The sequence below is a fragment of the Plutella xylostella genome, chromosome 20, assembly GCF_932276165.1.
Source record: "Plutella xylostella chromosome 20, ilPluXylo3.1, whole genome shotgun sequence".
In the NCBI taxonomy this organism is placed as follows: domain Eukaryota; kingdom Metazoa; phylum Arthropoda; class Insecta; order Lepidoptera; family Plutellidae; genus Plutella; species Plutella xylostella.
The window spans coordinates 4649557-4672694 of record NC_064000.1 but is presented as its reverse complement, the minus strand read 5'-3'; the positions used below and the strand labels follow the sequence as shown (position 1 = coordinate 4672694).

The 23138-nt window shown below is 39.7% G+C and overlaps 3 protein-coding genes across 10 annotated transcripts in view; 1 reads left to right on the top strand and 2 right to left on the bottom strand.

The window, feature by feature from the left end:
* Positions 1 to 446: 446 nt before the first annotated feature.
* LOC105385975 (eukaryotic translation initiation factor 2 subunit 1) lies at positions 447 to 3925 on the bottom strand. Its single transcript, XM_038109815.2, has 7 exons — positions 3776 to 3925; positions 3439 to 3676; positions 2975 to 3203; positions 2466 to 2698; positions 2111 to 2226; positions 1416 to 1527; positions 447 to 639 (listed from the first exon to the last, which is right to left on the bottom strand). The coding sequence occupies exons 2-7, from the start codon at positions 3674 to 3676 to the stop codon at positions 569 to 571; spliced, it is 999 nt and encodes a 332-aa protein (XP_037965743.1). The 5' UTR covers positions 3776 to 3925; the 3' UTR covers positions 447 to 568.
* A 2009-nt stretch (positions 3926 to 5934) lies between these two features.
* LOC105380981 (collagen alpha-1(XIX) chain) lies at positions 5935 to 20866 on the top strand. Its single transcript, XM_048628088.1, has 20 exons — positions 5935 to 6295; positions 9448 to 9506; positions 9856 to 10069; positions 11068 to 11260; positions 13166 to 13243; positions 14172 to 14258; positions 14882 to 14950; positions 15153 to 15197; positions 15280 to 15348; positions 15469 to 15531; positions 15727 to 15807; positions 16019 to 16106; positions 16465 to 16526; positions 16701 to 16806; positions 17313 to 17389; positions 18423 to 18542; positions 18885 to 18939; positions 19615 to 19782; positions 19871 to 19933; positions 20438 to 20866. Exons 1-20 carry the CDS (start codon positions 6282 to 6284, stop codon positions 20539 to 20541), a joined length of 1815 nt encoding a protein of 604 aa, XP_048484045.1. The 5' UTR covers positions 5935 to 6281; the 3' UTR covers positions 20542 to 20866.
* Positions 20858 to 23138, bottom strand: part of LOC105380983 — a 36707-nt gene continuing 34426 nt past the window's right edge. For all 8 annotated transcript variants that reach the window (XM_048628382.1, XM_048628384.1, XM_048628383.1 and 5 more), the window contains 2 exons: positions 22895 to 23087; positions 20858 to 21227 (listed from right to left, as the gene is read on the bottom strand). In XM_048628382.1, the coding sequence (XP_048484339.1) occupies positions 21134 to 21227; positions 22895 to 23087 (287 nt within the window). In that variant the 3' untranslated portion in view covers positions 20858 to 21133. The remainder of the gene's footprint in view (positions 21228 to 22894; positions 23088 to 23138) is intronic.

Here is a 23138-nt window from a genome sequence, read left to right as displayed (position 1 = left end):
ATTCAACTGAGGACTGTCTGAATTTCTTCCGGGATCCGATGTAATGTGAACACTCTGTCCGGTGTCCGGTTTTCGGCAGATCTGCCGGTCCGGCGTAGTGGGAACGCTGCCTTAGTCCAATTTAATGAATTTTTACTCAGATACACTGACCTTTTGCCATGTACCTTATAAATAGCTATTTACCATGTACCTAATAGATTCTATGAAACTATTGTTTGTTAAATATCATGAATTATTTTGTAAATATGAAAGTAATAATGAAATTAATAGAAAATAAAAAGGTATTAAATATTGATTGTTTTTGTTTTCAAAGTTATCTAGGCCTCAGATAATACTATGCAGGCTAACCCACATGGCAGTAATAAAATTAAAATCTAAACTTGGAGATTTAGAAATGATGTTAAAAAATATTAGAAATCTAAATAAATTCCATACAAACGCAAGTATTGTATAAAACATCTGTATATTCAATAAGAAGTAACGCGACATCTCGTACATAATACATATAGAGCTGTATGTAAGGGGTGTTGTATTATTGTATACGCTATAGTGTGTGTATACATGGTGTTCAGTTGTCCTCCTCCTCGTCGGAAGCTCCGTTCTGTTGGGGCACGTCCTCCATGCCAGCATCGCCCATACCTGCGGGAAGAGAACAGTTTTATAAGAAAACCTACCACATTTGCAACACAAATTGCACGATTTCTGCTACTTTTATTGGCAGTCTAACCACGCTTGTCTCGTGCGAGTTATAGCGATATAAATAATCGACTTGCCACATTGACCCATTTTTATATACTATTAATTTAAAATTTCACAAAAAAAATGACGTTTTTAGGGTGGTTATCTAAATTAAGAAGGCTCAGGACACAGTGTTGTGGTTTGTGGTGCGCCTTGGAAGAATATTTAGATTTTGGATTAAGTCCTGCAGTTCGTTATTGTTGGCATAATCACCGACAGGACATAATGTTCAAAATATAGTGTATGTATACAGGATATTGCAAAAGTGGTATAGTATGCCGAAAGGGGGTTTTCCATAGAAACTTTTTCTTAGTCATATGATTTTTTTGTACTCATAAAAAACATTTTTTCTATGCGAATTGCCTTCTGAGTCACATCCTTTCGGCTTACTAGTCCCCTTTTTTAACCCTGTATAGTATATATAACCCACTGGATGCGGGCCGCCTCCAATCGGACAAGCTGCCAACCATTGGGAGAGCCCTATGTTAAGCAGTGGACGTCCTATGGCTGAGACGATGTTGATGATGTGTGTGTGTGTGTGTGTCTGTGTGTGTGTGTGTGAGTGTGTACCCTGGTCCTCGTCCTCCTCAGCGGAGTCGCCGGCCAGCTCCGCCTCGTCCGTCGCCGTCACCACTGTATTACTGTACTGTATAGTGTGAGTGTATGTGTGTGTGTACCGTGGTCCTCGTCCTCTTCGGCGGAGTCGCCGGCCACCTCCGCGTTCTCGGCCTCCGCGCGCTCCATCTGCCGCGCCAGCTCCGCCTCGTCCGTCGCCGTCACCACTTTAGGCTGCAATTTTATTTATTAATAAACACTTTATTGTACATTATAAAGTTACAATTAAAAAAAAGGTGAAGAACATTAAAAGAAAACTAACAATTTACAAAGGCGCCCTTATTGCCAAAAAGCAATTATTTATAAGTAGAATTAAGTACTTCAAGTTCTGATAAGTAACTATACAGTCCAACTATAAAGTCATAAAATATATGTATATGTATAACTTTATAAATAACTGACAATGATACAAAGTCTATACAAATCCATTGCTTTCATGACTTGATAGTTGGACTGTAAATTCATTGCTAAGTGTAAGGGGTGTGGAAATTTGTGAAACAGGATCGGAGGACAGAGGATCGTTGCAACACTTTGCATCATCTGCATGCTTAGTGGAAGTTTATATCAGTTATGTTAGTAAGTGCATAGTTCTTTCAGCTAGATAAATAATCTATATATTTTTTTTGTAGTCAACCAAACCATATCATAAACAGAAATACATGTAAACCGACCAAAAAGAGTTTAACTAGAACAGATCTCTTGGAAATCCCATACTTAATATAACATTTTTAAGGGCACAAGTATTTGGTTTTCTTACCGCCATCTGAATGTTGAACACGCCGCCCGCCGCAGTAATGTTCTCTTTTATCTTATCTATGGCGTCCTGCAGCGCTTTCAGGCCGTCCGTCTTTTCAGGGGTGGAAGTTGTCATTACTGAAAATTATTAATACAATTTATGTGGATAAATGAAAGTAAAAAAAATGTACTTTGTGATTACTGTTATTATGAACACATACATTGGTAATATTTTGTAAATTAGTAAGCAGTAGCTTAGGTTGTTTTAGGACTGGACATAGTTCTGGGGCTCCTTGGGAGACACCTGTGTAAATTGTCCAGCATTATAAGTGTGTTTGCTTCCTATCATGATCTTAAGCAATCCAGTACACTCTTACCATATAAGGGTGGGGCAATAAGGTTGATCTTGATGGGCATCTCAGCGGTAGACACAGTGAGGCCAGTCTTCAAGGCAGCCTTCACTGCATCAATACCCTCGTAGCCGTAGCACGCACATTCAATGTCAGCTCGGATCTTGACCGCCTGCGACGTCAGCTTGCGTTTGATGTTGGCTAGCAGGACCTCTTTGGTCTCTTCGTCAAGACCACATTCGTTCAGGACTGAGGGGTCTCTGGAATTGATTTTATTTGTATTTTTATTGTGTTAATCTATTCATGTGGTTATATCTGATGATGATAATTAACCATTTATGACAATTTGCTATGCTTTACAAAAGTTGTAAGTGGCTTCACAATAGACAATAACAAGCACAAGTAAAGTATATTTATGAAATATTTAGGCCAGCATGGTGGACTAGGCCTAAAACCCTTCCTCCATTGGAAGGAGACCCGTGCCCCTGCAGTGGGCACATGATTGGTTGTGATGATGATACAGTAAAGTTACTCACACAGCAGCCTGTTTGAAGAAGTCATAGGCGGATGCCTTCTTCTTGTACTTCTCCTCGAAGTGCCAGGCGGTCCGCTGGTACAGCTCCTCCAGCTGCTCCGAGCTCTCGTAATGCAGGAGTTCGGCCACGTGACGCAGGATGGAGTTCACCGCTTTCGCCTTCGCGTACCTCTCTGTGCACTTGTCTATGTCCTCGGCTGACACTCGCCGTTTTGACAAGTCTATGTAACCTGAAAATTATTTTTAAATAGTAAGAGTAAAAAAAAAGTTCTGAATAGTTGCTTTTTTTGTAGTTTCAGTATGGGGCACTAAATATCCAACTATGAAAAGTAAAAATAAAAGAAATGTTCAGCAGCAGGGCAGAGAATCCACATAAAAGAATACTATATCTTCAAATGTCATGAAAACTTATTTCAACGTCTTGGGAACTTGATAAAGCAATAAAAATGCACAACAAACAATTACCTTTTTCTTTGTCCACTCTGATCACGACCACGGGTTCAGTTTTGCCGACTCTGATCAGTTTGTTGATGGATCTGATACGTCTCCTGGACAACTCGGAGAGCAGGATCATTCCCTCGATGTTGTTGTATTCCAGCAGGTGCACGTACGCGCCCATCTCGGCGATGGACCGCACGTTCACCATCACCACATCCTCCACCTCAGGATACTTCTCTTGGTAAAACCGACACGACAACGGCATCTTCAAACAAAATCAAAGTTGAAAATTATAACCTAAGTTTTTCTTACAAAAGAGAAGCAAAGTTGGCCCAGAATGTCAAGTTTTTGACCGGTTATTTACCTTGAAGCTTTAATTTTTCTATTTCTGTAGTGTACAGAGTTTATATTAGTTTTAATTTCTCAAGATATGATGAAATATTTTACTATTCACGTTGAATCGCGACGACAGGACAACTTTTACGTTTCGTTTTGTTCAGATAGAATTCTACTTATTCTACGATTACCTACAATTTTTGGTTTTGAATCGGAGCAACCACCGAAAGCCAAATTTACGTAGAATGGAACGTGCATGAGTGTTGCCAGAATTCAGAAAGTGATTATTCTGAGTAGTCGGTTTAGTTGATAGTTCTACTACTTGAAAGTAGATGGCGCTAATTTAGGTTAATTCAGTGGAATATTTTATTTAGAAACAGTTGCTAACTATTAATAGTTAGTAGTTTTGCTACTTGAATGTAGATGGCGCTACTTTAAGTTAATTCAGCATAATATTTTTCAACAGAAATTACTGCTGCTGTAGATAGGTTAAAGGGGTTTTTTGAGGTAGGTACACATTGAGATGGGTGCATTTTGCATTTTCCTACACATGTGCAGTCTACGATAAGCTACTTTAGGCTCCGGAACGATATTCGATTACCTCAAGGAATACACGGGAAGGGCTAATACTCCTAACTTTATGTAGTTATGTATCCATAGAAGTAGGAAAAATCTACTTCTATGTAATGCAAGTTAGGATTGATAATATTATTATTATACTCTCTAAAGACTCTCTGACTGCCTCGGGCACCTAAGCATATATTCATGTATAAGCAGAAGTGCATTTTTGGACGTAGGTAAGCGTAGTAATTAATACTATCAAGGCGTTTATAGAGAAAATAGAGTTATCCAGGACTAGCACCTAACTCGATAAACAAAGTAGGTACCCCAACAATCGAGAACACCAACTTCGCTGCTGGATGCTGGATGCTGGTGTAGTGTACAGTCAAACTATAAAGTCCTGACATCAAAGAGTGCGATTTTGCTTAGACTTTTTATCATAGACTTCCCCCTTATTCATAGAAAAGTTACAAGACGTTTTAACTAATAAACTGTTTTGTCCCTCTCTGACAAAGAACAATTTGTTCATTTACAGAGAGGGACAAAACAGTTTATTAGTTAAAACGTTCTGTAACTTCTCTATGAATAAGGGGGTTATAGTCTATGCTTTTTATGATCATCAGTTATTAATTTTACATACGTTTTAAAAATAAAATACCGATTGATTATGAATTTTTAACGGAATTTTCCTTTAAAAAATATAACAGATCGATTAAATAAGATAAGTATTAAAAATTAGTTAGGTTCCACTTCCATTTTCACGACTTTATAGTTGGATAGTAGTGCTGGCCCGTGGTCATCACCGCATTTTAAGTAGGTAGTTACTATCTGTTATTCTAAGTACACATTAATAATAGTTAGTTACTAAATCAATACACAATTAAAGAAGGCGGAGTATATGTATATACTTACCTATTTAGATATTCGCAGAATCAATCGCCGTATCTGAAATAAATCTTTCTAGGAACATGACCTGATTCTTCTAAATGGACTGGATAAAACCTCATTGACCGTGGTGGCCGAATCTGACGAAGACTTGATGAATTGTTCGACTGAATATGCTGCGAGAAAAATAACTGCATCAGTCCAATTTAACAACACCTCTAAAGTAAAGCACAGATCAAAATAAACTTGTATAAAGAGGATATTGAAAACCGATTTGACGTAACATGGGATAAACTGGAATCGTATTGTAATGTACGTATTATACATAATAAGACTAATGATAAGTCACCTTCTCAACAAATATGTATAAAACAGTGGTTATTCAAACCGAGTGATATGATAATAAAATAACATTGGACCAGACTTTTGAAACCGAAAAAAAAATTTCAACCAAAAGCCTACCTCCCAATGCCCAGTCCAGTATACCAAGAATGTAATGTAAGTAGAGTAACAAACGCTAAAATGCCCGTAAGTATGTAATAGATATTGGGAGGTAGGTTCTAAAATAAATAAATATAAAATATGAAGAGGGCCTAAAACATGGCCGTTTTGGGAAAAGCGCTTTTAAACGGAAGTTATGTTTTCTTTTCAATTATCGAAGGTAGTTGTCCTTAGGTGGAACCTTCCATTCAATGAATATAATATTGCTCGTGTGTTGGTTGCATATCATTTACACAAATAGGTTTGCTCGTCAGAGCTCTTGGCATATTAAAAAGACTGTGATGCGAGAAATTAATTGATATATCACTGTGCGTCCGACAACCAGTTGCGTTTTCATTAATACCTCTACCAACGTTGGTTGCGTTCAATGTAAAAACTTTGTTTATTTAAATTATATGTTGCAATAAGTACTTTATAAAAAAATATGTGCCAATTGTGAAAAAAATATACCGCGAAAAGTTTTGTGAGCCTTTTAGAGCTTTCTTTTCCCAACAACTTTTGAAAACTACTTAGTTATGTGATTTTAATTAAATTCTAAGTGAAAATAATGACTTTCTTAGTCACTTTATGTGTAAGCAACTGTTAAAATGAAGAGAATTTGGTAAGAACAATGTTTTTTTTTGTTTCGTTTAAAAGGAAAACCGTTCGTCCGTTAAATTACCCTGTAAATTCGGTGTAATTTGGCAGCGTTTGGCATAAAGTAGCTTTTTGTCGGCGCTTTCTCCGCCCAGCTCCTATTATTTGCAGATTTTCAGAGAACTGTTTCTTGCAAACTTGTCTTGCGACGAGGAAAGTTTTTATTTTTAAGAGAAACAGATGTTTTAAGATAAGGAACAGCAGATGTTACTTATTTCATCTCTGAGGTTAAACTAAATTCTGATTGAAATTTTTAAAAATATTTGAATTTTCCTAACTTTCATGATTTTGTGAGAATGGTATATATAGTACATAGATGTATCCAATATTAACGTACCTACACGTTAATATTGGATACATCTATGTACTATGAAACTTTCACTTTGGCCTCAACCTTTTACACCCATGAACTATAAAGATAAGTATCTACATCTTCTTATTCTTGATGTTCTATGGGCGTGGAGGAATCAATAGTTTTCCATAATAATATCTGTCTGTCAACAGCAGACAGTTTCACTAGGTATAAAATACCTTGGCCATCAGTTAGGTTAGAGGGATAAATCAATGTTCAACAGAACAGTTCAAGACTATACGTATAAGTACCTTCTTGCCTCCATAATTATTTAAGAAAACGCTGACAAGAAATGCGAAGAACTTCCTCGACTAAACCACTTTAACTTACTCTATTAAATGCTTAATATTTAACAAATTAAGTTTTTTGAACAAATATAAAGCTAAATGAAATAAAGAGATTCTCCCTGGCCAAAACAATATAATGAAATTGGAGTGTTCATTCAATTAGTCATATATTCCGGTTCAGTCGTTAATAGCAATAAGGCAATGGACAACATTTCATTTTCTTTACCCTATATTTTTATTAGCTATTCGGAAAGTTTATAGAAAATTAGTGAACCCGTATTTTTTTATTTTGTATATACATTAATTTTTGCATGTTATTTTTAACTTTAAAGTTAATTATTTTAAAACCGGAAGTGACGTCACATATTAGGCTCAATTTTTATTTTTGTCTATTGCCTGAGTCTCGAAAAAAAACATAAATGACACTGACAAGTGACATTTAAACTTTGTTTACATGCCAACCAACAAATGGGTCATTTTCAAATGACATTGATATTTCTGATGATGGAAAGTAGGTACTTATCATGTAAAAAAATAAGCAGAAGCATTTTTTCAACTGTGTAGGCGGTGGCATGCTCTGGGACATATTATATAGAGGTCATCTCTTAATAATAAATAAAAAAAATAGTCAGAAAGTGTCAGAACAGAATTAATGAAAATGACCCAAATAAACAACAACGTCACGATAAAACGTCAATGTCAATCAAAAATGAAAGTGACAGTTACTTTGTTTTAAAATCTATGGGCTTTGATCATCAAAATGCATCGCACCTGATGCATGGCGTCATCAGCACTTTTTTACTATTTTATGATTTTCTCGAAAATGATACATCCAAAAAATACAAAAACATTTTTTTTGTGGCCTTTAGAGCTAAATCTCGAAATGGTTTTCGATTTATAGCAGCTTTAGTTTTTTGAAATGTTGTCCATTGATGGCGTGCTCGGTGAATCATGCAGAAGCTCAGTAATTATCCTCTGCCAGTTTAGATCAGCATGGTGTCTGTTTTGTTATGGATATTGGATTTCAACTCCCGTGGAATAATATATGAAATGGCTACAGCTAAGAGAGCGGTGCCGGTGGTAGCTCAGTCGGGTAAGCGCCCGCTTCTCACGCCAGAAATGCAAATTTGAATGGCGCTGATATGTACCAATAAGTTATTTGATAATAGGATCAGACACTCATAAGTTATCAGACTTATCAGCTTAAGGGGAAGGCCTAGAACCTACATAACCATCCTTCAAGTAGATAGCTCAGGACGAAACGTAACCCAGATTTGTCGGCCCACTAATGTCCAGATCAATTAAATAAGCTCTCCCAAGTGATTGACGGCCGGTATTGGCTGGTGAAGGTCACTATAACTGGGTCACATCTGCAACTGTTATGTAGATCAATTAATTATTGACCCCCGCGCTTCTGGTATCGAGATTTGATGTCCTAAATGTGGCACGAGGATAGGTACGTATGGTATAGGTTTGATTTGTTTCGCAGTGTTGGTGAGAGTTAAAGTGTGTACAATTATTATGTATCATGTATTAAGTATGTGTAAGTAGGAAGGCACTTATATCGGTACGCACTATGGAGTTTGTATAGGCGAAGCAAGGGAGTGGGGAGGGATAGGGATCTGAACCATTCAGGACCCGGTGAACCATTGGTAAACCAGACTCAATAGTTTTTCAATTGTCTCTGATTTCTCGGGATGTGAGAGGTAAAAGATTATTATTATCATAAACTTACATATTTGATATGGAGCTTCGGTCTGTTTTAGGTATTAACATAAAATGATATTTTTTTCTAAAATTGCTTAAATACGTTATTGATTATATTTCAAGGACTACTATAAACATCGTATTTATTGAGCCTCTGACGGATTATTTTATTTGACACTATCCAATCGGTAATCAAACGACATGGCACCCTTTTTAACGCAAACCGCCGTCGTATGTATGTATTTGCATTAAGTACCCGCTCATTTTGTGGTTTCAGCTTCATTTGTTAACTGTTGAATTACCATCGTGTTGCGGTCACCATGATGAGCTGGTTCAACTATGGCCACTCACAATATTGTATCCATAAATGTAGAGCCATAATAGCCATATATAAATGTATAGAAATGTAGAGCCATATTCATTGTGTTCAATCTGAAGTTTAAGTGCCAATTTCTCCATTCTCGGTTAGAGCATAACCAGCAGGGAGTAGTGGTTAACTTTTGACACATCTGTCATGAATTTTATATGAAGATGACGTTTAATTTGTAAATCAATCCTTGTCGGTTAGATAACCGACAATGGAGAAATTGGCACAAAGCTTTTTGGTTGCATTATACTAACTGTACTAACCGTTTTGTGTAGTGTTTATAAAGCTTTATAGGACTGTCTAAATAATGTTGTTTGGATTCCTCAGAATCAACTATTGTTGTTCATAGGTAGATACACAATTTGTATACTTATTTACTAATAAATTTTCTTTATTTTATACAGGTTTAATCTGGTGGTCACGTCTATTTGCATTCTCACCGCGTGTAGAGCCCAAACTACTGGTAAGTAAATATCGGTCGTAGCTGAATGTACATTCAACAAATCATATCGGCTACCACCCTCCAATCCATAGATAAATGAGCTGAAGAATATTTTTTCATCGATAGACACAACATTTAATTTGCTAAAGTGTTCTCTAGCTCGTGAACATGCCAGGAATTGAACTAATTAACACAATCGTTAGAAGACTCAAATCTAACCGTAGCACCATTGCATTCGTTGTCTTCCTTTTATAACTCTTTACTTTATTGAAATAAATCAATTAAAATGCCTCCTTAATTTAGCGCATAAAACATCAACCAATACCAGACAACCTCTCTACCAACTATACCAACCTCAATACAATTCCAGCCGACCCGTTCCTCAACGCCACCGCCTCCCCGCCCCCTGGCGGCCCGTGCTCCCAGACTGGACCTGGCGACGTGGACCTCCAGACCGTGGACCTCATCGCCGTGTACCAGCTGGACCGCGCCGCCACACCCGGGGTCCGCGTGGTGCCCGGCTCCAGCCAGTGGCAGCGCGCCTATAGGGTCGGGGCGGAGGCTAACTTGACTTATCCTTTGACGTGAGTACAGTATATTATTTTTTTTGCTTTGCGCAAAACTGTAAAACTTGGTACTTACTGAAAGTATTGCAAAAACCCTTTACGGCAAAGTGAAGCGTATTGAGGTATTTCTTGACCGTAAATTACTTATACTCTCTTACAGCTATGCATTGGGAGATAATAAATGAATCCTTCTATAGTATATGTATGCGTTTATAGGTATTTATTAGAGATGCCACGAATATTCGGCAACTATTCGGTATTCGGCCTATTCGGCCAGTTTTTTCAGTATTCGGTATTCGGCCGAATAGTGCGTACTATTCGGGCCGAATACCGAATAGTAAATCATGTAAAAAATGACTTGTTATTTTAATCAAAATTGTGTATTTAATTCCAAATCACAACATTTTAGTACTTAAAATTAATCAGTAGTAAGTTGTGCTGGATAAAAACGAGCATTTCAGCATTTTTGGTAGCCCACGATTGCGCTTTTCATTGTAACCATCCTCAGAAAATAACCTCTCACTATAAACGCTACTTCCAGGTGAAGAAAGATAAGTTTTTGCAAATTTCAAAAGGTTCGGGTATTGTTTTTTGTTTGCTGACCACCACTTGTAAGGATCCGCTATCCGATCTAGGCGAACTATTATCAAATAAAAATTCAACTCGTTTGCCACAGCATTCCGCCTCCTAATAATTAGCATTTCTCATATAATCTGTAGCGACTTCTTCAAAGCAGTTCCAGGAAAAAAAAACAGGTTGTAGCGCCGAATATTCGGCGGCCGAATATTCGGCGCTTCGGTCGGCAGCGTCGCCGAATATTCGGTATTCGGTATTCGGCCAATTCACTATTCGTGGCAACACTAGTATTTATAGTATAGGTTCATAGGATTCAGCCCTTCAAAATATGCATGCGCTAAATAATTCTTTAACTACTTTAACATTTCTAATACGAGTAGGTTTAGGTTTTTAAGCTCATGATCTATGCCATGCCATGCCAACACATTTTTTACCCGCAGCTCGGTATTCCCCCTCGGCCTGCCCTCCCAGTTCTCCGTAGTCAGCACATTCAACGCGCGGGGCGCCCGCCGGCCGTGGAGCGTGCTGCGGGCGCGGGACGCCCCTCGCCAGCTCACGCTCACGCTGGTGCCGCGCGCCAGGAGGGTGCACCTCTATGTGCGGGGAGCTAGGGCTGTGTTCTACACGGAGAAGGTTGGTGGTGGAGGATTTGATTTAGATGAAGATTTAGAGTAGTTAACTTGATTCCTAACAACATCCTAACTATATAATATTATAAATGCGAAAGTAACTGTGTCTGTCTGTCTGTCTGTCTGTTACTCTTTCACGACAAAACTACTGAACGGATTTGTATGAAATTTGGTATACATATGGTGTAGACCCTGAGAAAGAACATAGGCTACTTTTTATCCCGGAATTCCCACGGGAAAACTTTTTAAGGCGAAGCGAAGCTCGCGGGTACAGCTAGTAGGTTATAAAGGTGGTTGTTAGGTAGGTATACTTAGCAAAAGATAATTAGAAATATACCATGGTTAATAATAATATGTCAACATCACTTCTGCTAAAAGAAATGTGGAATTGTTAACACGTTCACGGACAATCCGTCGAGAGCCGTAATTAAATTTCCTTGCAATATGACTACGCGCCTGTGGCCGTCCAACTTCTATTGGTTAAAACGGACGATCCGTTAACAGCCGTTTCATTTCCATAGTCTTAACAGGAGATACATGGTTTAATGTCGTATTGTGCTAATTCATTTGTTTCTAGGTGTCATAACAAACAAGTTGTGGGGGGTTCTTTTGCCCACACATAAGTGAACTTTATAGTGACATACCGCCTGTAGCCGTAACCGTTACAAATACAAATAATCTTCCAAAATTTTGGTGTCACGGCGCGAGCGTCGCGGAAATATTGTGTAAAACGTGTGGTGGGCTGGTAATTTTGTGGCAAATTACGAGGTAAATAAATGATAAATCGATAAAAAAAATATACTGATTTGCATATAGGATACCTTACTATTCGATTTAAATACTATAATTACTTAGATAGAGCATAGAAAAGCGAGTATAAAACTGTAATGAGGAACGAAAATAATTGTGTTTTTGTCGATGTACCTTTTGTATACTCTTAGTACATCACCTTTATTTTTTTAAATGGCATGCAGAAATTATAAACCGAGGTCTGGAAAGCGTACAAACATTTTTGAAGAGGATTCGGACCTAGAAAATAACTGCCGGTAACGCCTGTAGCCGTAGATGTCACTATACGCATTGTTCGATATGCATGATGTGGCAAACCGCTTATAGACGATACCGTCTATGGCCGTAACTGTCACATTACGTAAATGTATAGTGAAATATGACAATACGTTTCAAGGCGTAACGATAAAATGTATGGGATTTTTAGGTGTCATATCAAAATATTTCCCAATCTTCAATTGTCCGTGAACGTGTTAAATCTTCCAAAGGTCACAAATAAAGAAACTACAGTCAAAATACTCACAACAGTTGAAGTCATATTTTGTTATTAATCGTTACAAACAACATATTCGTTTGGAAAGGGCCCTTTGTTACAGTACAAGTGTAGACATAATTTAAATGATAATAACCATCGCCCATCGCCACTCAGGACCACCCAGCCTGCTCTCAATCTGCCATTGCCCCACCACATTGTTTAATGAATTTTATTTATGATGGTTCCCATCTATTGTAGACACCACTAAACCACGCCACTGTGATCCACAATTATTGTTTTGGTAACCACACCACCATAATGTTTTTCTAAATACAAATCATAAGAAATTACATATACTAACTATAATTACACATATCGAATTGTTTTTGCAGCAATAGTAGGTAGCAGTGTCGTTACCTAAAAAAAATGTGAACGACACCACAGTGGAGTGGTGTGGTTTACGTGCAGCTGCGTACAGACCGGGCCAACGAACGCCCAACGAACGCCAACGATTATCCCAACGATGGATATTTATCATACATAATACAGGGCAGATTGCAGCAACGAAGGTCAACGAAACCCGTTCGTTGGCGTTCGTTGGGCTGGTCTGTACGCGCTTTTACATGATGATTCCTCCACTCGCAGCTGTTCGCCCCGGGCTGGCACAAGCTACACGTCGGAGTTGCCAACGACTCCGTCAGGCTCGCCGTCGACTGCGTTGAGGTACGTTGAGTACACTACAAATCATTAAACCTGACCTACAGTCCTCCTATAAAGTCATGGAAACGGATACTTATTCATTTTAAGTAAATCGTTGTTTATGCACAAATTACTTTTACACATACACCACAATATTACCATTGATATTCCATATGAAACAAGTGTAAATATTTAATAAAAAATAAATAACTGAAATTGTGAAAGACTTTTCGTGAGGTCCGAGGTGAAGCTCGCTGCCGTCGACAGACAGAGATGGAGAACCGTTGTGTCTGCCCTTTGCCCCACGGGGGGGTCATAGGACGCCAAGAAGAAGATGAAGAAGTGAAAGACTTTTCAAAAACGCACTTTATATTTTCATGGCTTTATAAAAGCCATGAACGGACTGTCTGACGCATGACGGCTACATGTTGAATTTAGGGTGTTCTCCAATCATGTAATTATTATAATGATGTAAAAATACCGGCCAAGTACCTATACGTAAGGAGTCGTATACGATCTGCCTCTGTTTTGTTAGCACTTTCTATAAGTAAGTTATTTTTTATGATGTCTCTAATTTGTTATCTCATCGTAGACACCTTGCCTGGATGTCTACTCTGCTATATTTGGTGGCCTCTATGTATGTATTTGCTGCGTTTTACTGGAAAAAGCTACTTCTGTGAAGTATAATAATTAACAAGGATTAATAACTTTCTAACCAGTGAAATGAAAAAAATACTCCGATCTACTAAATTACAAGCAATAATATATTCATTGATAATATTAGTTGTTGTGTACCTAGATTGACGATTCTAAACAAGTGTAGAAGTTACTAATAACAGTATCGTAAGTAAAGATAAGTAATTAGGTAATATTGAATAACAAAACCTGTAAACCGAACAGTTAAGTACACTTAGAAAAGTTTTGTTTAACACCTGTACTTATTCCTCCACAGCTAGAGCCTGAGTCGATCGCTCCTCATAACGCTTCGAATGCTACCACCTTCACCATCATCTCCAACGACGATGGGACTCCCGCAGAAGTAAGTTTAGCTCCAATTTCTCCATAGTCGGTTAGATCGTAACTAGGTAAAGGTTGATCAATTATACGTCATCTCCACATTAAATGGTGAAATTGGCACTTGATGTTCTATATCTAGATAATAATAATGTCCTCCTAGCCGAATTTCGACCACGGCGGCCAATCTCAATTGAGATCAGCCATCTACGCAGGAGTAGATTATAGTGCCCAAGTGTGTGCGCAGTACACAGAAGCACTCTCTGTTCCATCACTCTCATAGCCCAATGGGACGGATTGACCGACACGACTGGAGAGAGCTAGGCGCAGGACCGACTGCTTTACATGCCCATCCGACAGCATGGATCGTTTCACTGTTTCGGACATCAGGTGATCAGCCTTCTATGTCCTAACCAAACTTGGAACCACAATTTAGAAACACAAATTGATGGTCCCACCCGGGAATCGAACCCGGGACCTCTGGGTCGTGAAGCGAAGCTTCTACCACTAGACCACAGAGGCAGTTAAGTCTAGATACCATGTAGGTATAAGCAAATGGTAGAAAAGATTTTTTAATGTTTCTCACAGTCTTAGCGGAAGTGGACTAGAAAAGTTGTTAGTATACTATATGAATGTTTGTTTTTACAGATAGATCTGCAGTGGTTGTCTCTGAGCTGCCACCTCTACAACATTACTGTTGGGGATTGTGAAGACATTGTAAGTAAACAATTCATTACTAAATTTTAGGATTAAATTAAAAAAATCTAAGTTTTTGTTATCTAATAAAGTAGGTACATACTTAATTACATTTAGTACATAAATAAGCAGTTAAAAAGGACATATTAGCTATCACTAATATTATAATATACTGTGTAATATACAACTCAATAAATCCCCAAATACCTATGTTAATTTTCAGGAAAGTTCAGCAGCTATAACTGCGACTGCAACTGAAGGATTTTCGGTAAGATTTCACTTTTCTACCAAATTTTCAATAACCTAGCTGAAAACACATAATGATGCAGAAATGATGTAAATTGTTACAGAACTTCGACGCATCGGCATCGTCGAGTTTGCTTCCGGCGGGGCAGGTGTGCAACGCTTCTTGTCCTCCTGTGAGTATCTTCGGCTTCAGACGCAATAACGAAGGAAAAACTCATTAAATACTATTCTAGTATTTTGGGATCATGGATAATGAACTACCTGTGTGTAACTGTTTTTCTGTAATCTTGTAGGGCCCAACCGGACCTCCAGGCGAGCCCGGGGTGCAGGGGCCCCGCGGTTTCACTGGCCTACCGGTAAGATATTTTTTAAGATTTTTTTAGCCAGTTTTTGCCTTTTGCAGAAAGCCTTTAAGAACTTAATATTGCTGTACCGCGTGTTGCTGTGTTAAAACTTTCTGTTTTAAATGATAAAGGATAGGTACATATCGAGTATAGATTTATTGTTCTGAAACCAGCTGTAGTATAAAAGCATTTATAATTTCCCTACAGGGTTTCCGAGGACCGGAGGGCCCAACCGGAGCGCCGGGAGCGACGGGGCTGAAGGGAGATAAGGGAGACCCTGGAGATGTGGTGAGGGAAATGTTCGAGTAAATACTATTATGAATTACCTACCCCGTACGATTGTCGATCTGACGGTGCAACGGCTAGTTGGAAAAAGAGATTAGGATCCCCAAGTTACTTGTCCCATTTACTTACATTATTTTATTAAAGTAGTTATAAGTATTAAATGAGTAAATCAAATAATATTGTTTAATACAACCACAATGTTTTTGTATTGCAGGTATACAGTAATGCGAGTTTGAAAGGGTCTACCGGGGAGCCGGGCCCGAAAGGAGAGAAGGGGGATATAGGGGAACCTGGACAGAAGGGTAAGTAAATTTTACATAAATTGTTTCAGGAGTAGGTCTAAATTATTTTAAGTAACTACAGAAACAGCAATAAAGTGTATACCTACAGTAATTCTGAAAAACGTTGGTATATAGTAATTTCGCCATATCCTGAAGTCCTGAACATAATAATGAAAAAGTTAAGGGTTTAGCCAAAGTAATGATAATTCTTAGCCTAAACTTAACACCTTTATGTTATTAAAGAGCGGTTTCTTCTGGCACAGGTGCTTAGTGCACTTAAAAGGAGATTCCAACCTTGTAATTGATTACCTACCTATGGCTAAAGAAATAAATATTTTTGTATTTTGTATAATGAAAATTTTCTATGATTATTTTGCAGGAGAGCCGGGTGTAGAAGGACTGGTGGGACTAGCGGGCCTGCCCGGGGCCGACGGAAAAGACGTGAGTATTAGAAACCCGACTTCTAAGGCATCCGTCTAATTCCCGGTAAATACAGTATATTTTACAGTGAAAAAATGCCCACTTTCAGTTATCCGCTCAACGCAGCAAAGGCACCACTTGGTCCACCTTAAGTCTACTGTAAAAAAATACGAAATACATTAATTATCATTCCAGGGTCAAGAAGGTCCGCCAGGCGCCCAGGGCCCGCCCGGGGACCGCGGCTTCCCGGGACCGCCCGGGCCGCCGGGACCAGTATTTACCTTCAATACCACTCAAATAGGTAATTTAAAGTATAAATACAAAGTTTAGCATCTGATAAAAAAGTAGCAAGCTTTATTTGTTGGTATAACTATGTGTACAGATAACCTTTAATTTATCTACGCGCATCTATCTGAAACAAAAATGACTCCGAAACCTAAGCTGTTAAACATGGGATAATCAAATGTGGGGGTGGACCCCTTCAAATTTCTCAACAATAATGCATTGCAGGTGTAAAAGGTGAAAGGGGGGCTCGAGGAAGACCAGGCCAGGATGGCAACCCGGGACCCCGGGGCAGTCCGGGAGCGGACGGACCACAGGTATTTTTTTAGAACTACGCGGACCATGACACTTGTCTCTAAATTAAAAAATTCTGTTACATTATCCGTTATTACTTGAAATTCCTTTGTTTGCACAGGAATATATTGTATGCTTTATCCGTGTAAAACAGAAAGACAGAAAAAGATTTTATTTGGTGCTGCACAAATACACCCAACAAATTAAAAACTATACTGTATATACACACAGGGTCCACCGGGACTGATTGGTCCGTTGGGGACCCCCGGACAGCCTGGTACCCGGGGCCCACCGGGACCGGCGGGACCGCAGGGCGAGAGGGGGAGCGAAGGACCACGGGTATGACTTATTTATTTTTTTATCATATAGGTAATTAGTAAAATTATTTATATTGTTAGATTATAATCTACTTATTTCGAAACTTTGTATTAACGCAACAAAAATGCTGCAACGCTGAATTTTATCGAAGCAATATATGTATAAAATAAAAGAAACTGTTACAGAAAATATCGATTGCCGTATGAATATCACTAAGTATGTTATTTACAATTTAGTAATCTCTCACTCTGAAAATTGTATTTATTTACATTGAAGGGTCTCACCGGGCCGCAAGGGGAGCCCGGTCCGCCGGGGCCCCCGGGGTCGTCGGCACCAGCGGGTCCCACAGCCAGCCTTCCCGGACCACCGGGACCTAAAGGAGATGCAGGACAGGTAAAATTATTTCAAGATTTTTTTTACAAAGAAACGAATAAGTACTTCCTTTTCACGCAACAAAAGAAGTTTATGTTTAAAATACACGAGTAAGTATTAAGTATTCTTATTTAGGACATAGGTAAGTTTAGGCCCTACTCCAAAAACTTAGAAGAAGTTTAACAGATGTTCAGCGCAGTCAAATGCCTTATAAATCATTTCAAGGCGCCATAATCTGACAAAAAAACGTCCTCATCACGACCCATTACGTCCCCACTGCTGGGGCACGGGTCTCCTTCCAATGAAGGAAGGGTTTAGGCCTAGTCCACCACGCTGGCCAAGTGCGGGTTGGTGGACCCCAACACAAGCAAGCTTGTGCTGAGAGAGTTGTCGGGTAAGTGGGCAACCCGACTGTCAGATGTTTTCAAGCCGCCCGAAGGCCTCTGACTTGGCTTAACGACTGCTGCCGAAGCAGCAACCGGGACCCACGGCTTAACGTGCCGTCCGAAGCACGGAAGCGTCCAGAAAAGCACCACTTGAAATTGGTCACCCATCCAATGGCTGGGTCAAAAAACGTCCTAAAACCCGTTAAAAGTTGTTTAAACATTTTTGTGGTAATCCATGAATTACATAATATCTTTTACGTTACAGAAGGGTGAAGCCGGCTCGCCCGGGCTCCCCGGCCGGGCGGGGGCGGACGGGGTCCCGGGCACGCCGGGGCGGCCGGGTCCTCCGGGACCCATGTGGACCAGCGCCGCGTCACTCTCGATGGTATGGTAACAGTTACATAGAACCGAAATATCTAATGATTATTTCTGATGTGATTTGTTTTTTCTGTAAATATAAGCTATTTGAAGGAACGCGTTCGAACGCCCAAAGTGATAACGATAAGAAATACACATGCTGATATGCTAACTTTACTTTTGTAACATCATCAAAGGTTAACTGGTAGAGAATGCTATTAGTCTGTACCAATTTATTTTGTGTGTTTTTTTGAATTATTTATAATTGCCTGAGAATCGCACAGTTATTATGCCAGTCATGACTGTGATGATGAGATACAGGTACTTCTCAGACTTATACACATCTCAAACTTATACCTCTCTGTTATAGGGATCACAAATGACGGAATCCATGGTGCGAAATATCTGCGAAGACTTATTTAGAGGTACAGTAACATATAACTTATTAGCACCGATCTACGTTGACTACCACCAATAATTTGTCATAAGTCCTACCTTTCTTTCACTCACATAATTTTAATTCATCAAGTATGACGACCGAATGGCGTAGTGGTTAGTGACCCTGACTACTGAGCCGATGGTCCCGGGTTCGATTCCCGGCCGGGGCAGATATTTGTTTAAACACAGATATTTGTTCTCGGGTCTTGGATGTGCCCGTAAAATGGCAATAGGCCCGCACCCTATTACATTGGGACTAACATACACTCTGGCGAAAAGTGGGTGCAGCAATGCACCTCTGCCTACCCCGCAAGGGAGTACATTAGTACAAGGCGTGAGTGCGTGTTTTTTTTTTTTTCAAGTATGACTATCTTACAGATAAGCTGAGTGAGTTGACAGCCGGGATGGCGGGCCCGCCCGGACCGCCCGGGGCGGGGCGGCGGGGCCCTCCGGGGAGACCGGGGACTGTTGGCGCTCCAGGTACTATTAACAAATTATGCTTAATGATAAATGATAAAATGCCTAGTAAATACATAATTAATGGCACCATCATAGACTGATGAAATTAACAAAACTATGTAATGGTAAAATATGTTTTGCATAAATACAATTAGAAAGTAAATATTTTTGTGACATAAACACATCTTAACTCTGTATTGCAGGAATCCCCGGACCACAAGGGGACAGTGGGCCCCGCGGGTACCCCGGTCCCGTAGGGGAGGCCGGGCCGGCTGGGCCCGCCGGGGAGCGCGGGCCTAAGGGGGAGAAGGGAGAGCGGGGACCGGAGGGGGTAGGGCTACCAGGACCGGAAGGGCCGAGAGGTTTGCCTGGTATGTTGAAGTTGAATTAGAAGTAAGTACTTTTTATGAACTCACTACCTTTTTACACCGCCTTGATCTGGTGACATTAATTTTGCAGGTGCTGTAGGACTGCCCGGGCCGCCCGGTAAGACCGGACCTAGAGGCGAATCCGGTCGGGAAGGTAAGAAATATCAAGGATGTTGAACTTGCTTCATCTCCTTATTTATCAGCGTTTATACATTGTACGCAGTACGCACCGCACCATGCGGTATAAGGGGTATATGGCTTTCTGATACACCTTATAAAGTTATAGAATCCTATTTGATAGTTCTGGGAAATACTAAAATCAATTTTAATTATCTTGATACAATATTTCCTCCCCTTTAGAAGAAGACTGTTTAAGATAATTTTATGTTTGTTCTGTTTTGTTTTGAAATTTTATTTCACTCTTGTGTGGCACACACTGTTTATGTTTTACTAATATAAATTAACTTTAGTCAAGTCATTTTTGGTACCCCAAGATACGGGCTGAGCCTAGTTTGGGGACCCCTGCTCCTTGTGATTAATGTTCAATTCAGACGTGTGCATAGATATAGTTTAAGTATAATACCTTGTATAATATTATGTAACATTTCTTTTGCGCAATAAAGATTTTTTTTATTTTTATTTTATTTTTATTTCTCAGGATTGCTAGGCCCCCGCGGGGCGCCCGGGCCCCGGGGCGCCTGCGACTGCCCCGCGCCCGCCTACTACGCCTACGCACCGCAGGGGAACAGCAAAGGACCATAGTTAGGACAATTAGTGATGACTAGCAACAGGTTGATGATTGGTGAATCACCGAGCATCAGAGATATGACAGACATTTGAATAGCCCATCATAAAGAGCCCGGCTGAAACAGGTGCAAGTTTTGAAGAATCAAATCTCATAGGTATTTGGGCCTTGTCAAAATAAGGGTACAGATATTGAATTTATTGAGAAATCAATACTTAATATTTTTTCAGGATCTTTCAGGGTTATGTTGGTTCTAAGTAGGTACCTATGTTCATGGGCAGAAATTGTGCTATGCATTTTGAGATTTGGGTATATACGAAATAAGATTAGTCATTGTAATATAAGTGCATTTATTGTAAAGGTTTATATAACCTTGTAAAATATATAAGTAACTAAGTAAAATACGTTCTAAAACATAAACAATATAAATATTTCATTTGTCTCCATCATCTTGACTCACTATAAGTGGTAAGCCATTTATTTCAAAATGGACACCCCTTAACCCTTGGGCAAACAAAAGGGGCCCTTTCCCAAGAATCTAAACTATACCATCACATCAATTGATTCCAGGTAAGTATAACTATCTAATTATAATATTATTACTTCACTTCAGTTATTTGGTTCGATTTCTTTGACAGAGTCGATTTCAGCCTTGCAGAAGAAACACTGCTTGCTGTTCAATAGGTGCTGCAAGATACACGATCTGAAATAATTAAGATAAAATGTTATTAGTATAGGATCTTCATCAAAAATTATGTAGAAGCGCTAAAAATGGATTTTGCTAGACAACGCAACGGTGCTTAGTGACACCCGATGTTTTATGACTGGTCTAAATAAAAGGGCAGCAGTCGACTGTACCATTTATTTTACTCCCTATTAGGTACTTTAGTTTTAGCTTTTAAGCAAGCTCACCCCTTAGACCTTAACATACAAAATATTTTAGCAAAAACCTCATGAAATACCTAATTATTATACTATAATAGGAGTCACGTTTGAATTAGTTTTTAAACACCAAAATGGTTGCGTAATGTTGACAAGGTCAGCAAAGTTTCGATGCTGGCAGCAAATCTGGCACCCGCCGCGCCGCGACTTTGAAACTGTTTCAAACAATTTGTGCTCTTTTGGCACCACTATTAAACAACGCTTCTCATGAAGGTATTGTGTATTAAGCACCTACCTAAAAACCTGTAAATAGAAAACAGGAAGGAAACTACTGTCGATCGTGTTGAGCTAATTAATTATTATTAAAGAAGTAAAGTTTTCCTGTTGGAATTCAACGTAGCCTATAGGAATGTTAATACAGAATACAAAATACGTTCAAAATTGCTTCATCCGTTTTTTGTGAAATATTCACAAAAATCATCCATTCGTGCTTACAAACTCTTAAGACAAGCCTCCGTGTCAGGGTCCGGAGGTGACCTTTCTAAGGTCACCTCCGGAGGTGGTCCCACGCTACGTTTGTCTATTCGTGGCCTACTATCGAGAATTCGTCCACCCGTTTACAAGTAGGACTACAGTCTACAACATGCCGGCAAAGTACAACTAAAATGCGAGTAAAATGCTGAACGAATTCCAGTGTCTGCTCACTGGATAACTGTCAGTGTTGGACGTTTATTAAATTGTTTTCGACGCCACTTTCGTATACGAGCAAGCAGATTCATGAGGGTTACTCTAGCTCAACAAATAAACAAACAAACAAGAGTTGTCGTGGTGTATTTCATGTGATGGAAGAAGAACATAATATAGGTACTTAATTGAAGCAGTAAAAGATATTCGGCGCCGAGACGTGGTCTCTAACTTTAGGCCTCTTGAATAGGCTCGGAGTCACCCAGCGAGCTATGGAAAGGGCTATGCTCGGCCTGTCTCTACGTGATCGAATCAGAAATGAAGAGATCCGTAGAAGAACCAAAGTAACCGACATAGCCTATCGAGTCAGTAAGCTGAAATGGCAGTGGGCCGGACACATTGCTCGAAGGTCTGATGGTCGGCGGAGCAGAAGAGTCCTCGAGTGGAGACCACGTACCGGCAAGCGCAGTGTTGGGCGGCCCCCCGCGAGATGGACGGACGATATAGTCAAGTCCGCAAGGAAGCACTGGATGCGGGCCGCCTCCGATCGGACAAGGTGGAAATCATTGGGGGAGGCCAATGTTTAGCAGTGGACATCCTATGGCTGAGATGATGATGATGATATAGCTATGGTCTACCAAAGCACCAAGCCACAAAACCAACATGCTCATTTCTAATAACCTTTTAAACTGATTAGGTATTATTGGTTTTAAACTTATTTTTCTATTGTTTCCGTGTGTGTTAGTAATAAATGTATTTTCTTTTTTTCTGTCGCTCTCTCTTTTCCATCTTTATCTCAATAACCTGCAAGAATGATGCCCGCACGGCACAAAGGCCGTGTCCGCTGGTCTCGCATAGCAGATGGTGCACAGCAGGTCGGACTGCGCGCCGCTAGAGGGGGGGGACGCGGTCCGCGCCGCCGCCTCCTTGGCCCCCCGCAGCCGGCTCACTACCTCTTCGAGGGCTGCCATCTCTTCCAGGGAGACGTCTTCTGGGTCTGGTGGGGGGGTGGAAGATTAGATGTTGCTTTAGCTTTCCGGAAAATCAT

What these genes read in the sequence shown, in the direction of transcription:
- LOC105380981 (XM_048628088.1), top strand. An exon ending in GTGTAGAGCCCAAACTACTG is followed by an intron (nt 9,507 to 9,855) that starts GTAAGTAAATAT and finishes ATACAATTCCAG; the next exon opens with CCGACCCGTTCCTCAACGCC. An exon ending in TTGGGGATTGTGAAGACATT is followed by an intron (nt 14,951 to 15,152) that starts GTAAGTAAACAA and finishes GTTAATTTTCAG; the next exon opens with GAAAGTTCAGCAGCTATAAC.
- LOC105385975 (XM_038109815.2), bottom strand. Translation starts at nt 3,676, where the DNA reads ATGCCGTTGTCGTGTCGGTTTTACCAAGAGAAGTATCCTGAGGTGGAG. An exon ending in TTCTTCAAACAGGCTGCTGT is followed by an intron (nt 2,699 to 2,974) that starts GTGAGTAACTTT and finishes AATCAATTCCAG; the next exon opens with AGACCCCTCAGTCCTGAACG. An exon ending in CGAAGAGGACGAGGACCACG is followed by an intron (nt 640 to 1,415) that starts GTACACACACAC and finishes CTCTTCCCGCAG; the next exon opens with GTATGGGCGATGCTGGCATG.